The following is an 18,335-nucleotide window of genomic DNA, read 5'->3' as shown; positions in this document are numbered from 1 at the left end:
CCCAACCACTACGTCAAGGTAGCAGCAACGGTTCGGACTGTAGGAGAGAACAAATCAGCTTTCAGCTGACGAAGAAATTACGAAAAGGCGTTGGAAGTGGATCAAACTGCATCATGAGATAAGCCATAACTTGAAATCTTGAAGGGAAACGGAAAAGAGAAAGGCTAAAGAATATACTGTGTCGAGAATTGGAAGTAGACATGAAAGGGATGAACAGCAACTGGAAAGGATTGCCTAGGTCAGAGTTATATGGAAAATGCTGATGGTTGACGTATGCTCCTCCATGAGGATTCACAGTTGTAAGTCAATAATTGTAAATTATTAAATATTAAATATTGAATAGTATCTTACTCTATTTTGTATTTGATTTAAAAATATAAAATAATTAACATAATCCAATGTATTCGATGGTAACATTGATAATGTATATTCAGCTTCTTGTGTTTCATTAATTAATCTATTCATTTCATTATGTATATATAATGGTAATAAATGATGTAATATCATTAAACATTTATTAGGTGATGGTAATAAACATGTATGTAATGCTTTAGTATCCATTAAAAATAATCCAATTGATTTAGCCATGGGTACAAGTTTAGCTATCTTGATTTGACGATGATATTTGAGTAGATTTCTTTTAAAATATTGTAAAGCTTTGAATAGGAGAAGAAAGAAAGAAAAGAAGATCAGTGAATGTTTAAATTTTCTTCATGAGTCCATTGAAGCTCGACCACTAGGGAAAACCTGGAAGCACTGGACGACCATTTCGTCCTATTGTGGAACTCCTCAGTAGTGTGCATCCATGATCCCACCTTGCGAGATTCGAATCCAGGACCTACCAGTCTGGCGCCAGAGCACCGCTGAGGAGTTTCACAATAGGACGAAACGGCCGTCCAGTACTTCCAGGTTTTCCATGATGATCTAGCTTCAGTTGACTCATGATTTCAATTATGAAAAATACTGAAATCTTCACAAAACCCCTTCTGTTTACTTTTTCATTGAATAGATATCCGAATTGAATGATTTATGAGACAGTATAATTTAGTCTAACTGATAGTTAGAAGTTATAATTTCATAGAGTTTTATAAACTTAGATGGATAGTGGTTAGCAGTGGAATCCAAGATGCTCATTTCATCCTATTTGAAACTCGTCAGCTGGATGTACCGGAGACTCGAACCCAGAACTGTTCGCTTCAAATGTCATCGCGTTATCCACCTAGTCACTGAGTCCTGATAGCCATCTGCTTGTGCAATGCGGACAGGTTCAAATTCACTTGGTATTGTCAGGTTGAATCGTCCTATTGATGTTTAGAACTGCAATTGATCGGATCAAAGAGGATGAAACTTGCGTCCTAGATTCCACCGCTAGGTACTATCCATCTTTGCTTATAATGCTTCTGAACTGAGGGAACATCGATGCAATCCGCACATTAGCACATATGCCAATAAGAGACTGATCAATTGCAGTACTAAAAAAGGTAGAAGCAAACAACATCAAATTGATCTATAGAATTTTATTTGACTCTAGTTTAAACTCTAGGAAATTCATTGGAATTCAATGAAAATGCTAAATACTGTAGTATGATTGAATAACCTACACGTGCTTCCTTAACACTTGACCAGCTTACTATGTATACATAGAGAGATTAAGACTTAAGTAAGAAGCTTTATTTACCGAGATGATGTGAACTAGGAAGTTTCATTAACCGGACAACTGATTCAGTCAGTCATGATCAGTGTAGAGTTTGGCATATATATTCTCCATTAATCTTCTCTAACTAAATTAGAGTTTTGTGAAAAAGATGCTACTTCAAGGTATTTAATTCGACAGTTACTGAATGCTTCTTTCGACGAATCATCTTGTTTATCTACTCCGTAAATAGTTATGTGTTACATATTTGAACATCTTCAGGTTTACGGATAATGAACTTGATGGTAAACAATCATCCCCTTGGATTATATTGACCTGGCTTGTGAAATATTCATACGAACTCGATTAATATTTGTACATTGGCTAAAAAATTTATGTTTTGCACGAAATAAATCCTGATAATGTTGGTTAGAATGTTAGTGAAGTCTTTGGAATTACATAAGCCGGCTCATATCATAAAATGGCATGCTTGCTAGTTGACTTGTTTTAGTTTTGATTAATAATAAATTGGTTTTCATTTGACTTATAATTAGTATACGCTACAATGATTGTTTGTTTAGCATAGATAGTTTCTACCTTTGTTCAGATTAACTCTGCCTGTAGCACTTCTAGATCTACTGCCAGTCCTAATCCCAGGTAAAGGAGGAGAGTTGGGCATCGGCCGACAATTCCACCCCGTAGAAAAAAACCTTACTAAAAAGCTCTAACCAGAATAATTAATTTAAACCACTTAAACTCTGCCCTCTGAGTTCAAGGAAGAATTATGACGTCTCATGATGAAAGACGAGATTCTTCAGAAGTGTTATGAATAAGTCATTTATTTCAGTATTCATAGTAACTCGAATTCGATTACTGCTTGTAATCGGTGTTCACTACAAACAAAACCACTAACTCATTACGGAAAATTGATTGAAAACTCACTTTCATTAAGACGTTCTACATGATTCATTCCATTAATCTTTGCTAAATTACAAATGAAGGAGAAAAAAATTTTAAAAAAAAAGGATAATCAACAGATAGATTCCCTGTTTTTGTTTTAAAATATCTTTCCTATTTTAGATGATCCAAATGTATGTTCTGATTGGATTGAAGTAATTTGAGAGAAGAGGAAGATCAAAAAAACACAATACGCCAAAAAATGGAGACAGATATGAGAAGAATGAACAAAAGTTGGATAGAACTAGAAAGGAAGGCCTAGGACAGAGTGAGTTGTAGAATGCTGGTTAGCGGCCTATGCTCCATTGGGAGTAACAGGCGTAATTAAGTAAGTAATTTGAGAAAAGTAGACATTTTAATTCAGTTTATACACATGTTAATATTGATAGATAATGAGAATGTAAAGTAATTTCACTATAGAGATCATTGATATAAAAGAAAGCTCAGAAAACATTGTTGAGTGTAGATAATATCTGTTTCCTCAGCTCTCATAACTTAAATGTCTTTTATTTTTTGCCTTTTATATGTAGTCAGTCAATCAGTCACCTACAACATAGAATCAGGCACACATATGCATCAGTCCAAGTTGCTATATCTCGTTAGCACAACAACATGAACACCGAATTCATAGAAGTAGTTAATTTAGTGGTGGTAATATATAAAAGTTAGGTTCTATATAAGGATATAGTACAAGAAGATAGAAACATATGAGGCAAATTTTAATCTCATAGTTTAAGGGAAGACAAAGAGTGTATACACCTACATCATTGTGTTCAATTCTGAGCCATGTCACACGGAGTCTCCAACCATTGGTTACGATAGTCATGCCGATCCCAACCAAGTGGTCTGCATCTACCAATGACGTCAAGCACTGATGTCACGTTTTGGTTTGACTGCCCTTTACTCTCTTCCAAACATCTCCAATACTAGTTAGCATAGCGCGTCGTGGTAATCGGTGTCCAGGCATACGTAACACGTGGCTCAGCCATCTCATTCGATGAAGATTCATCACCTCATCAACTGATTTACCATCGTTCTTTAATACCCTGTGTCTAACCTCACTATTACATACACGGTGATCCCAGCAGATGCGAGAAATATTTCTAAGGCATCTGTGGTCAAATACTAGTAACCTACGAGTATCTTCTACTCTTAATGGCCATGTTTCACAGCCGTAAAGTAGAACGGAGCGAACTGCTGTGCAGTATACTCGTCCCTTAATTGATAGACGGATATCTCGTCTTCGCCATAGGTGACGTAAGTTGACAAAAGCCAAACGAGCTTTTTTGAATCCGTGCTGAGATTTCGTCAGACACCAAGCTATTAGGGCTGATCAGACTTCCAAGATAAGTGAAGTTGTCCACGCGTCCGACTACTTCACTCCCTATCCTTAGTTCAGATGTTGACGCAGGCCGGTCAGTCCTGAAGCAATAACTTGCATTTGGAGGGGGATAAACACATCCCCACTTGTTACAAAAGTCAATTCCACTTTATTAGCAATTATAGATAGTGGAATCTAGAACGCGGGATTCATCCTATTTGGGACTCGTCAGCTGGATTTACCGTCACCTCAAAGTTGATGTTCACTTCGGGACTTGAAACCAATATCGTTCGCTTCAAACCCTATTATTAAGGTGAGACCTGATAGCCACTAGTTTATGCAACGGGGTCAAGTTTAATTTCATTTGATATTGTTTACTTGAATCTTCCCATGGACGTTTAGGACTGCAATTGATGAGTTTCTTATTGTCATATGTGCATACTGTGTGCATTGCCTTAATATTGCCTTAAATCACAAGCGAACCAAAGTGAACATCAACTCTGAGTTGCAGTTACATCCAGCTGATGAGTCCCAAATAGAATAAAACGCGCGTCCTAGATTCCACTGATAGTCACTATCCATCTTTGCTTATAATGCATGTGAATTAAGGTAATATCAAGGCAATACGTACAATATGCACACATATCAATAAATGACTGATCAATTATAATCCTAAACATCAATAAGAAGATCCATGTAAACAATACTAAATGAATTAAACATTTCAAAATAATCAAACATAATCATAGTTGAAATCATGAGTCATTTGAAGCTAAACCATCATAGAAAACCTGGAAGCACTGATTTAAGGACACTTTGTCTTATTGTGGGACTCCTCATCAGTACGCATCCACGATCCCACCATCGGATACTAGCTCAGTAGTTTAGTGGTTAAGCGCTCGACCGCGAGACTGATAGGTCCTGGATTCGAATCTTGCGACGCGGGATCATGGATGCGTACTGCTGAAGAGTCCCATAATAGAACGAAACAGCCGTCCAGTGCTTCCAGGTTTTCCATGATGGCCTACCTTTAATTAACTCATACTTTCAATTATGAGTGTACTGAAATCTTCACAAAATCCCGCCTCCCTACTAATTCAATTTAAGTAGTATAGAAAAAAAAAGACTGTTTTACCTAAATATTCATTTTGTATAGTTTCCATGGTAATTTCATTATTTTCTTGAAAGAATTTCTGTATTTCTTCAAATGTATGTTTATAACAATCAACAGCTTTAAATGAATAATTTAATGAATATTGAATATTTTCAATAATTTTTTGTAATTTTATATCTTCTATAAAAATTTGTTTTAATTGTGGTCCATCACCACAGAATTTCTCTTCAAATTTATTATTAATTAATGGACGTGTAAAGGCATCAAAATATGGATCAGATGTTAAATTTTTAATATTGAATATTTGTTCCTAAATAAAGAAAAAAATTAAAGATAAGATATATGAATGTATCTAAGATAGATTACTTGTAAGGATGGTCCACAGGTGAAGTCGAGGAAGCTTTAAGAAGCCCAGAAGGAACCCGACATATTCCATTCAATCAGCTTTGGGAAGAATATCCTAGAATTGCTACATGGAGCTTCCCTATTGGACAATGCTGATAACTCCCTGTGTGTGGATTGGACAACTATAATGATGATTTTGTTTCTACTAAAAACTATAAATACCTGACAATGCTGTACCATAATCTACACTGTTCGGAATAACATTCCTTATACTTGTCTTCTGTCTTCTGATTTGTGACTTAGGAGGGTCCTAGCGTTCGAGTGCTCAAGTATTGTGCGATAGACTAAGAAATCTAAGTTCGAGATACAACATTACTATTGAAAGCATGGAATCATTTGATGATTGTCTTATCTTAGTATAAAACTTCTTAGCAGTGTGCACGTGGAGCTCAAGCCCAGGATCTTTGGTTTCATGCGTGAACGCCTAACCTCTAGACTCATGAAACGGCATCCAACGATGTTAATGTCTAACTTCAATCAATCTATCATCTTACACAATCCTTGATCCATTATCTGAGGTAGATAACTGCCTCCAAACTACACGAATTGGACTTTACTGGTTACAAATTCAACTGTTATGATTACTACAGTCTCTTTGAAATCTCAATTCTGTGTGTGCACTTATAATTTCGCACGCAAAGCTCAAACCCAGGATCTTTGGTTTCATGTGCGAACGCCTAACCTCTAGACTCATGAAACGGCATTTAACGATGTTAATGTTTAACTTCAATCGGTCCATGATTTTGTACAATCCTTCATCCGTTATCTGAGGTGGATAACTGTCTCTAACCTACACAGATTGGACTCTACTGATCACGAATTCATCTGTTAAAATTATTTAAGTTTCCACAAATCCTTATTTTGTGTGTGCACTTATGATTCCGTACGCGGAGCTCGAACTCAGGATTTCATAACATTCATTAGACTAAATAAATATCAATCAAATGTAGAAAACTGATTTATATCGTATTTCTTCTATATCACTATACATATATGTACTACAAAGTGAATATCAAATCAATTTTAATCTCCTATCTTTAGAAAACAATATACTTCAGTAGTGTAAACCTCATATTGTTCGAAAAGGTTGATTATTCTATACAATGACATCTTCTTATTAAGATTCTATTTAGACATTAGACATTATCATTTGAATGAATACAGCTTTATTTGCTTAAGAAAAGTTGTACATTTGTGGTGTGTGTTACTGATGTCGATGGATATATAAGTAGGATGTATCATCAATCGAAAGTGAAATGCCTGATGGCAGAACGTTAACAAGATCGAACAAAAGAAAATGCGAATAGAGAATTATTGGTCTAGAAGTGAATGAGCAATGAAATCTGTGACGATTGACCGATATTTTGCAAATGAATTATTACTGTATGGTTCTCAGATTGGTTCATACGTCATTTGTTCCTTCAGGATCCTGGAGTCCATGTGCACCACTAGCTTAAATTCAGAGTTTTTTAATCCTTTTGGTGGACTCTCCGTGTCAAAGAGTCGTATTAAAAAGTCGTGTTAAAGAGTCGTACATTCGCTTTTCGTCCTCTCGATTTCGTAGTTAACAACCCGGTGGCGCGAGAGGGCAGTGAGTAAGACTTCCCTGGCAGTGGCTATATACGCATAGCCTTGTGAGAGCATTTCGTGAGGGAGAACAGTCTCTCCTCACTTTCAGCTGGTACCAGGGAATTTGGAGACGATTAAATAAATCAATATTAACCATACATTAGAATAGATAATGTTTCTAAAAAAACAACATAACAACAAGTAATTTACTTGAAATTTATTAATAATTTCCATAATTCCATCATGAAATAAAGATTCATCAGGAACTAATTGTAAACAAGATGGTTCCAATATAATTTCCAACATAAAAAGTGGTGATAATTTTAATTCTTCATCAATTTCATTATCAGATATGTTTATTGGAATCTATTCATTGAAATTTAAATAGTATATAATGAATGATTGAATGACTGTATAAAGAAATGTACAATCATAAGTAATGAGCTAAACGAGCTATTTCTTCAATTATTTTATATTTGTAAATGCCTAAATGGAATAGTTCCAATATTAATTAGTCGTCAGTCAGTCAACACACGACGTGGAACGTGAAATTATCGTTCCTGACGACAATTTGCCATCATCTCTGACTGGCAATCCCTAACTTGGAATCCAGAAGGGAAGCAGAAAAGAGGAAGGCCAAAGAACACATTACGCCGGGAAATAGAAGCAGATATGAAAAGGATGAATAACAACTGGAAAGAACTGGAAAGGAAGGCTCAGGACAGAGTTGGATGGAGAATACTGGTGAGAGGCCTATGCTCCTCGACGAGGGGTAACAGGAGTAAGTAAGTAAGCTGACCGGATCAGTGGTGTCCAAGAAGAGCGTGTATACAAGGTTAATGTACTACTTTTCTACACTTTCCAATAAAAATACTGCCAAAGAACCTTACAATCAAGAGAGCTGAATGCCGCTTTAACTACCGTTGCAGAACCTGTAGAAAGGTAAATGTTTGGTGTATAAATCCATGTACAGGTCTGAAACCAACATGCTCTTGTCGGGTTTACTCTTCATTGAAGTTTAAATAGTATATAATGAATGATTGTATGAATGTATAAAGAAATATACAATCATAGATAATGAGCTAAACGAGCTATTTCCTCAATTATTTTGTATTTGTAAATGCCTAAATGGAATAGTTCCAATATTAATTAGTCGTCAGTCAGTCAAACACAACATGGAGCGTGAAATTATCGTTCCTGACGACAATTTGCCATCATCTCTGACCGGATCAGTGGTGTCCAAGTAGAGAGTTTGTACAAGGTTAATGTACTACTTTTCTACACCTTCCATTAAAAATACTGCCAAATAACCTAACAATCAACAGAGCTGAATGCCACTTTGACTACTGTTGGACGTCGAAAAAGGCGTCTGTTCCAGAACCTGCGAAAAGGTAAATATTTGATGTATAACTCCATGCGCAGATCTGAGACCAGCATGCTCTTTCCGAGTTCACTCTTTACGAAGTCTAGTTGGGTGTCTAAATATCAATGAGGTTAGTATTTTAGACACTGTATAGCTCAAACGGATTTCTATTTGATTGTTACAAGACAATTGCTATACTTTCTTATAGAGTGAGAACCATTGTATACACATAAACCATTGTGATCGATTCTGAGCCATGTCACACAGAGTCTCCAACCATTGATTACGATAGTAACGCGGATCCCAACCAAGTAGTCTGCATCTACCATTATAGCTCACACCAGAAGTTAGTGACATCAAGCACTGATGCCACGTTTTGGTTTGGCCGCCCTAACCAAACACCGATATATCTATTATTAAACATTTTTGTCGATACTCATTTCAGAAAGACTCTAGAGACTGGTACTATTTCAAGCCCATATAGGTTATTTTAGACTCTGGACGGACCAATTTATTCATTCTTCTAAAGCCACATTTTAACCCTGTCACGTATTCGCCAATTAATCCTGACTGTTTTTTATGGGATTGTAGGTATGCTTATTACTTATCTTATTCATTATGTGTCTGTAACTTATTTTTCTTCGGCTATATGGTTCAATTACTTTCACCATTATGCGTCATTTTGTTTCGCTTCGCTTTCTGATTAATGATTGCATTCAAATATCCATTCTTGTATTCGACTTATTTAGTTCCATTATTCACTAACACAAGTTAAGTCCACAATCCTATACGAGGGAAGCCAGGATGTATACTTCGATAGCAATCATTCGATAACGATCATTTGTCCGATCTAACTGAAGTCAGATATTCAAAAGTCACAAAAAGACAAGATCTGGATACTAAAAGAATCGAGGTTTTGTTTCATCCATAAAATCACATGACTATTTATTACATGTAATATGATCCAAGTCAGTAAACATTTTCTTCATCATATGAATATAATTAAAAAGATTCTATCACATTATTATATCCTAGCGAAAACTTAGGTCTGGGTAACTTCCGGGACCTATGAATGGACGATTATTCAATGTACATTCTTATTGTTTAACTATTGAGTAATTAGATTGTGTACATCTATATTTATCTTATTATAAGCTTCATTTTGACTTATGGGTCATTATTATACGATTTACTGTTCCTAAATTATACACAGTTTATTGATTACTGTCCCCCAGGTTCACAGCCACATTTGGCTTGATCTTGTACAGACATTATTTTCTATTTTATGGTGTAATGGTCTGTCTGTCTGGTATATAAACCGAGTATGCTTGAAATAAACAATTCGCATAGCAAAAGCTGTCATTGGTGTTTTTTGACTCAACTGGAAGGGTTAGGCGGATAAGTGACCAATAAAAACGCTAGATTGTTCATACCGGTCGAACGTCATTGTTTTGGCACAGTGTTAAGGTCGTAGAAGTCATATTTCCATTGGTGGATAATTCACATGATAGAAGCCGAATACAAAATCAATAACGAATCAGCATACATCCTTTATTTATTTCGTAAAGTCATAACAAATTGGCGACGACCTTAGTCAAGTCATAACACACATCATTTAAAAGAAAAAACAGGTTAACTTACTGGTTTTTTTAAAGACTCCTTACGTTTCTCTGTACTACTTAAGCTTATATTTAAATCATCAGATGGAGCTTCAACTAATTCATCCACTTCAATTTTATATCCTTCAATTTCATTTAATGTTGGTGTATTATGTAAATGTTCATTGAAACAATTTAATATTGTATCAATTGAATTGGCTGTTAATGTATGTAATGTACTAACAATAAGATAATCTGCAAGACGTATAAAACTATAAGATGAGAAAAAAATAACAAGTTTATTGAAGAAATAGTGTCAGTTTTTAAGATAATTTAATTAAGATGAACACTTAGATAGAAGGTAGTGGTAGGAGGTAGTCGACAGAAAACTCTGGGACTTAGTTCCATACTATTCAGCACTCATCAGCAAGGTATACTTGTAATCATGAAGGAATTGATGCTCCCAGGCGAACCCGATCTCGTGTTTCATCCCGTTTCACAGAGAGAATGCCACGGTGATATCCAGATATCGACTGATCTCTTGTCTTATATTTCCTGTCACAACTTTATATCTCAACATAGTGCACATGTTGTCAAGTCACCTAGACTAGTGGCCATATTAAAACTTGATCATTAGAATTCAATCTACACTAAGAAGGACCCGACCCAAATGAGATTGGTCACTTCTCAGTGATCCACTAACTGTAAATAGATATTCAAATGACTGACATTTCAATGCCCAATGTAAGTTGTTCTTTACACTAAATAGGCAAGAATATTAACGAAATGGCAAACAAGGGGGTTTTGTGGAGATTTTAGTAATTTTATATAGTTAAGATCATGAGTGACTGGCTCTATGAGGTAATTTCTGGAGTTCTAGTGAGAAATCGTGGCCAGTGGAGCTAATCCATGTCAGGTGGAGACAGGTATCTACCTCAGTACAATGGACGTTGGTTGCGCAATTTCGTGGACTGGTTGAAGTTAGACATTAACACCGTTGGATGCCGGCCGGCTCAGTGGTCTATCGGTTAAGTGCTCTGGCGCGGGACTGGTAGGTCCTGGGTTCGAATCCCGCGAGGTGGGGTCGTAGATGTGCACTGCTGAGGAGTCCCATAACAGAACGAAACAGCCGTCCAGTGCTTCCAGGTTTTCCACGGTGGTCTAGCTTCAATTGGCTCATGATCTTAACTATATGAAATTTAAAACATTGGAAGTCGACTGAATTCAAATATTCAACAGTGTTTCCAGTAACATAATAGGTGGAAATTCGACCGACCAGGTGAGAACAAGTAAAAATAGCTATTATAGACATAAGACCTCTTACATATGAGGAGCTAGATCCATTATATTTAGGTAACTTAATCTTTAATATACATTCATGAACTTATGAAATATACATATAACTAGAATCGGAACAAAACACAACAACAGCATTTGTAAACGAACACATACTTATCAAATTAATCATAGGTAGGTGTCTACAATTTCCTTTGTTACCTATGAAGTCTTCACAAATGATCCTAATCGCCAACAAATGTCAGCAAATATATACTCAGGTTTCGATAAGCTAGGTATCAACTTTTCTAAATAATGTTGTAGCTGTAAATAATTCCCCAAAATCAATAGCTTTGTAAGTATTCGACATTGGATGCTGACCACATTAGTCTTAGTAGACTTTTTTAGCTGAAGGCGTTCAGTCATGCATCCGCACCAGATCACGTTACATCTCCTACGATCATAAGCCAGATTAGATCAATCGCTTCTCGATATATTGATAACGCATCAAATATATCTTCCAACCCCTTCGCTTCTGACTTCTGATTTTAACTTGGTAGGGCACGATTCGATTATGGAAGTTGTTACTGGTTAATAGTTGTCAAACTACAATACTGGTGGTATCTTCAATGTACTGACTGATATTGAACTGGTATGATGATCATTAAAATGAACAGTGATTAGATGTAGGACTACCTCCAACTTAAAATAGTGAACAAAATAACGAGTCAACAGTAGCTACATTGAAACATGATCAAAAGAATTTGGTTCACAGAAAAAGAGTAGAGAAACATGACATTATTCACAACTCATTCATACCAAGTTAAACGTTGACAATATTGACGTTTCGTAGCCATTTCTGTAAAAGTCATTTTTTCTGGTGTATCTGATAATACTTCCATATCACAAGCTGAAGAAACATAGCTTGTTCCAATAACTAAAGGATCTGAAATAAGAATTAGGATACGAAACATGATTTCATCTTCATCTACATATGCGAATGGATCTTTCCGAAAAAAAATTGGGGAAACTGAAAAGAGAACATCCACTAACTGAAGAGCTTCTAATGTAAGTGCAACAAAAGTGTGAATACACTGTTTAGAAGTCAGAATCACAATTATTAAAACAAAAACAATCAGGATTTTCAATTTCTTTACATGATATTTCCGTTTAGACTGAATATTTTTAGCTTGGGCGGTTTATAAATAGACAAATTTCAAAATCAATCAATTTTCGGTAAATAGTTTAACTACTTATAACAAAAATAGTAGTTAAAGTAAGTTCATAAAATTTATTTGCAATAGGGCTTATAAAGCATTTTTAATTTTTATTTCATATATCTACAATTTATTTCTGCAACATAAAATAGTATTATTCGGTACGGTAATTATTTATTATCCCCATGGAAGCACTGGACGTCCGTTTTATCCTAGTATAGGGCTCCCCAGCGATGGGCACCCACAATCCCTCACGCAGCATTCAAACATAGTATCTGTCGGTCTCGTACACGAACTCTTTACCTCTAGATAACTCCACAAAATCCATTTAAAAATAAAATAAAACACTGATTCAAATATTAATTTTTTATAAATGAAAATTACCTGTTTTTGAATTTTCCATATTATCTCTATTATCTATTAAATAATCATCTGGTATAAAACCATATTCTAATAATGCTGTACGGCATGCTCCACGTACAATTTCTTTAATCAATTCACGAAATTCATACAGCCTTGTACATACATCATTTAATTGTTGAATTTGATTAGTTAAAAATTCTAATAAAGTATAAGTTTTATCTTTATCTTTATTATCTAATTTACATAAATTCATTTCTTTAATACGATAACACATTTCATGTATATTTAATATAGCTGGTCTTAATGATGAATTTAATATAAATAAATTATTAGTTAATAATTTTTTATTTTGTTCCATTTTTATATAATTTATAATTTTACGCCATTTTATAAAACCTTTCCATAAACAAAATTTTGAAAATGTTGGTATCTATGGAGAAAAAAAGAAAGAAAAAGAAAGAAAGGAATTGATTTAAGAGTAGAAAGAGGGTGGAGAAAGGGAAGCGGGGAAAGAGGGGGGTTATCATTTTTTTTTTACTTTTTAGATATGATTTTAATATTAAGAGTAAACCAGTTTAATTGTTCCTAAACTGGATATTGACGAGATTATAATTTATGGACGAGCTAATCAGGTATAACAAGTCACAGATTTTGTTGCGAAATTCACTGATCCTTTTGAGTAAATAACATTTTGACATTATAGCTGATATCAGTTTGTAATGAAAACCATAAATTTAATTCCTAACCATTATTTTTAACTGTAAATCATAAATCTATATCCCCGCACCGGTTTATAACTTTCAATAGGATCAGGTAATAAGGTGGACATTCTCAAGATCACTTTGGAGTTACTCAAAGGTCGTCCATAAATTATAGTCCCACCGAGATATTAATTGGTCCTAAATTTGACTCCAGATATGTCGTTTGAATGATTGATATTGAGATATACGTATCGAATTAATCAGGAGTATATAAACATTGAATTAACTGGCGTCAGTGTGTAACGGAATTAAATAAGTCAAATGCGAGAATGAATTTCAAATACGTATATTTCATACACTCATCGATCCGGACAAACATTCAGAAGGATAAAGCGAATAGAAGAAAGCGAAGCGAAATGACGTCGAGCGAGGGAGTATAATTTTTGCCTTTTAGATATGTATTCAAAATTAGAAGTAAACAAATCTAATAGTCTCAAAACTGAATCCTATTGAGGGTACTGACATGATTATAATTTATAGATGAACTAATCAGGTATAAGATAATAGGTCATGTATTTTATCAGGAAATTCATTTACTCATTTGGCTGAATACCATTTTGGCATTATAGCTGATGTCAGTTCATGATGAAAAACATAAATCTTATTTTTAACCTTAACAATCAACTGTAAATCATATTTCGGCGGGACTATAATTTATGGACGACCTTTGAACGAATCCTAAGTGACCTTGAGAAGTAGTAGCCAATCAGTAAACAGTCATTAGACAATAAAAATTAATTATACAAAACCAAATCATTGAAATCGATACAGTTATTTTATATGGTCCAAAAACTTGTTAATGTTAGAAAAAGTCTCAAAGGTTCCGAAATCGTAATGCTCACGGTAGAGGAACTCGCCCATAAGAGTCAGTTTCTGGAGCCATAATAAGATCATAAAAACTCTATCAGCCTCGACCACAGCTTCAATATTGTTTATGTGTACTCTGGTTGTGTAAGTTTGTCATTTTTATTGCGCATATATCCCTACAATACTCATACCACTGAACAGCCAAAGCTTTAGTAACATATACGATTATTACAGCCAATGTTACTGGTGCTTTTATTATACAGTTGGCGGTAATCATTATAATATGCCTTAGTCTCAATCTGGATCGAGCAATAAAGGTTCCTATCCTAACAAATGTCTTCCTTCAACATATGTTACATCGAAGGACAACATCACGGTAGTCTTCACAAGGTCTACAAGTCATTTAATTACAAATAAAGGAACTTCTTAGTAGTCCCATTTATTGTAGTCGCTTAATTGTCAAGTCTACTCTAAAATCCTCTGTGAACTGATTGTACTTTAGCATCAGATACTGAGACCGGTTGCCGTGACCTTGAAACTCCTCAAACGCTTCTGATTGTCTCGTTCATAAATCATAATCTCGCCCATATTTCTAATTCATCACACTGCTTTATAACCTTCGTTTCGTCGTAGTTATTAGGTGACATTCTTAAGGTCACTTTAGCGTCACTCAAAAGTCGTCCATAAATTATAGTCTCATCGAGATATTTAATGGCCTTAAATCTGACTTCAGTTACATCGTATGAATGATTGATATTGAGATATACATATCGACTTGATTCGTGTACATAAACATTGACTTAACTCACGTTAGTGTATAATGGAAATAAGTTTAATAGGAGAATGGATTTTTAAATATACATATTTTGTACACTCATCAATCTAGACAGACAATCAGAGGAACGAAGCGTGAAGAAGAGAAAGAAGGGAAATGACGCGCAGTGGAGATGGCGGGTAAGCCAATTCTATTTAATCAAGCATTAGACAATAATTATAGTCACACAAAAATAAGCTACAGATATGTGATGAGTAGGATAAGATGTACAATCACACATACACTCATATAAAAACAGTCAGAGTTGATAAGTGGAATAATTCACAAGGTCAAAATGTAACTTATATAGAATGAATAACTTCACAAATCCAGTAGCTAGAATAAGGTATTTAGGCTTAAGGTAGTAACCAACATTACAGATAACCGAATTTATTGCATTATCTGTAAAAAAAAAACAACCCAAACTCGATGCGGGATCATCATCAATTTATAATCATTGAGTTGACAAAGTTTTTGAATTTAATTCAACAATGAAAGTTCGTTTGCTACTTCAATGTTTTACTCGGCAGTTTGAAGTATGTCACCTATATATTATGGCTGACTAGACCATGAAATTTCGACGAATGTAAATTAAGATCAAGTGTCAAAATGACAAACTTTTGTGATGATCTACTTTTCACAACGAGAACGCGATTGGTATAATGGAAACAATTATTATTATAACCAATTGTACCAGTGGTTGTTTTATTGTACTCAGTTTGTCTAACTGTATCAAAATCACTTTTCGTCCGCTGTCCATCTTGTTGGTTCGAACTTTCTTACGCTCTGCCATTTTGCTTGTACTCTTTGGCACGTCTCGGTATTCTTTCAATACTACGAGATCGCCAATAAATATACCTTATCTGGACCAATAATAGCCTTCTGGTTTTCGGCCTATCGAGGGATTTAAGTCATTATCTTGCGCGTAATCTTATTGTCGTAGTGATCATAGTCAATCGGGACTCGACTCCAACTACACTCTTTTGATAATAGATACTTCAAGTGGTGTTGTATTCTATGATAATCGAGATTTACAACTTTCATTATTGAGGCTATAAATCATACCATACCAGTATCAAAACACAATTATGTACTACTTCAAATAGTTTGCATATTATATATTTAAATGTAATCTCTCAGGTTTAGCAAACTTAAGTGTGATATGTTTTATAAGTAGTTATACCTCTACAACTTCCTCGATGTCCTTTAGTGACTACTATGCAATTCGTTCGAAGCCGGCTAAAGGTGAATACAAACCAAAACATCAATTAACAACTTTATTGAGTAAGAGTTTAAACTATCTATGGGGATATAGATTTTTAAAGTGAGGTCAACTCTACAAATTAAATCAATGGTTGATTACCTTAAATCATAAGGCCCAAAACTGATTGTATTGCAGATTTCTATATCTCTAATTTCACCCCATACATTACATACATACATTTGATTATATACACCGAAATTGTATTCCCTTTGTTTCGTAATGGTATTTTTTACTTCAATACATAAATATTGGTACAAAAAGGCACCAGATACATATGCGCTACACAAATCTCATTCTATTTGTATGAGGGCTGTGATACTGTCCAGGTGCCCAAACTGAAGCAGGTGGTTTTCTTCGAGGGCCATACTCGGAGCCTTCGACTAAAAGATCTGATCCACAGGGCAGTGGAGTATCGTGAAGTGATGCAGTCCCATGGTAGCTGGTGACCAACGATTGATTCATACGCCATTTGTTTCCTCAGGATACTGGAGCCCATGTGCACCATTGGTTTGGAATCAGGGTTTTCCAACTCCCCTAGGTGAACTTTCCGTGTTCACCGACCCAGTGGAAGCGCCGGACATTCGCTTTTCGTCCTCTCAATTTCGTAGACAGCAGTATTGCCACGAGAAGGCAGTGAGTAGGACTTCTGTGGCAGAGTCTATATACGCGTGGCCATGTGAGAGCATTTGGAGAGAGAGAGCGGACTCTCCCCACTCTCGGTCGTACCAGGGCATTTGGGGGCCAATGGTACAGAAACGTACTAAAAAGTGGTTAATATACCAGTTTAGAAAACAATTTTCATCTCGTTAGCGACTTGTCAAAAAAGATGTATCTTTGTTCTAATGTTGATATTCACAGTGGAAATTAAATACAATACTCAACAATTTAACTGCTGATGTGTTATCTATTAAAGTTCAGAAGGAGTTTTTGTGGACATTTCAGTATTTTCATAGTTGAAATCATGAGTCAATTGAAGCTAGACCACCATGGAGAACCTGGAAGCACTGGACGGCCGTTTCGTCCTATTATGGGACTCCTCAGCAGTGCACATCTTCGACCTCGTCTCGCGAGATTCTAACCCAGGACCTACCAGTCTCGCTCCAGAGCACTTAACCGACAGACCACTGAGCCGGCCGGCATCCAACGGTGTTAATGTCTAACTTCAACCAATCCACGATGTTTGAGCAACCGTTCTATTAAAGTGTAGATTTTTAAAAAAAAAACACAACACAGTTAACTACTTACCTGACATATTTGTTTAAATGTTTTATATTCTTTTTCAAAATGTTCCAATGTAATATGTTCTATATCATCATTTGCTATTAAATGTGTACAACCATTTAGGCTTAATGTATAATAATCATCACGATTAATATTTTGAAAGCTGACAACCCTGTTTTATAAGTAGTGATAAGAATGAGAAATGGGAAATGGGGGGAAAATGACGAGAATATACATGTCAATTAATAATAGTCATATCAATGTTTAATAACTTTCATTAAGAATATTGTATATTGAAACATAATTTTGAAAGTGGCTAGCTGTCCCAAAACATCATGGTTTGCTTGCAATTCTTCTTTGTATATTGTTTCACTACTTATTATATTTCAGTAGTTTCAGTTATTTTCAAATATTTATGTCACTGGTCCTGTAAGAAGTAGCGTCTTTGTGTTGTAATATTAGGTTATTTCATCATTTGATACCTAGAGATATTTATCTATCAAATATACCAAATTTTGGATCAGAACAGAAGGATTTAAAATTAACAGGGTAAGAAACATTTGAATTGAAAGAGTGATATTAATTACGCACACTCGATGGAGAAACTCTGGAAGATGTCAAAACATTCACCTATCTGGGAAGCATCGTTGATA

General features: G+C 35.1%; 1 protein-coding gene across 1 annotated transcript in view; it reads right to left on the bottom strand.

Annotated features, from left to right (window-relative positions):
• The window catches only part of Smp_130810 (hypothetical protein), a gene marked incomplete at both ends in the record, with an annotated part of 126,151 nt that overhangs the window by 94,165 nt on the left and 13,651 nt on the right, over positions 1 to 18,335 (bottom strand). Inside the window, 6 exon segments of the mRNA XM_018788974.1 lie at positions 352 to 656; positions 5,047 to 5,335; positions 7,210 to 7,365; positions 10,004 to 10,232; positions 12,055 to 12,329; positions 17,707 to 17,854. Coding sequence (XP_018654464.1) covers positions 352 to 656; positions 5,047 to 5,335; positions 7,210 to 7,365; positions 10,004 to 10,232; positions 12,055 to 12,329; positions 17,707 to 17,854 — 1,402 coding nt within the window.

The sequence above is a fragment of the Schistosoma mansoni genome, chromosome W (assembly GCF_000237925.1).
Source record: "Schistosoma mansoni strain Puerto Rico chromosome W, complete genome".
NCBI lineage: Eukaryota > Metazoa > Platyhelminthes > Trematoda > Strigeidida > Schistosomatidae > Schistosoma > Schistosoma mansoni.
This window is presented reverse-complemented; position numbering and strand designations above follow the sequence as displayed.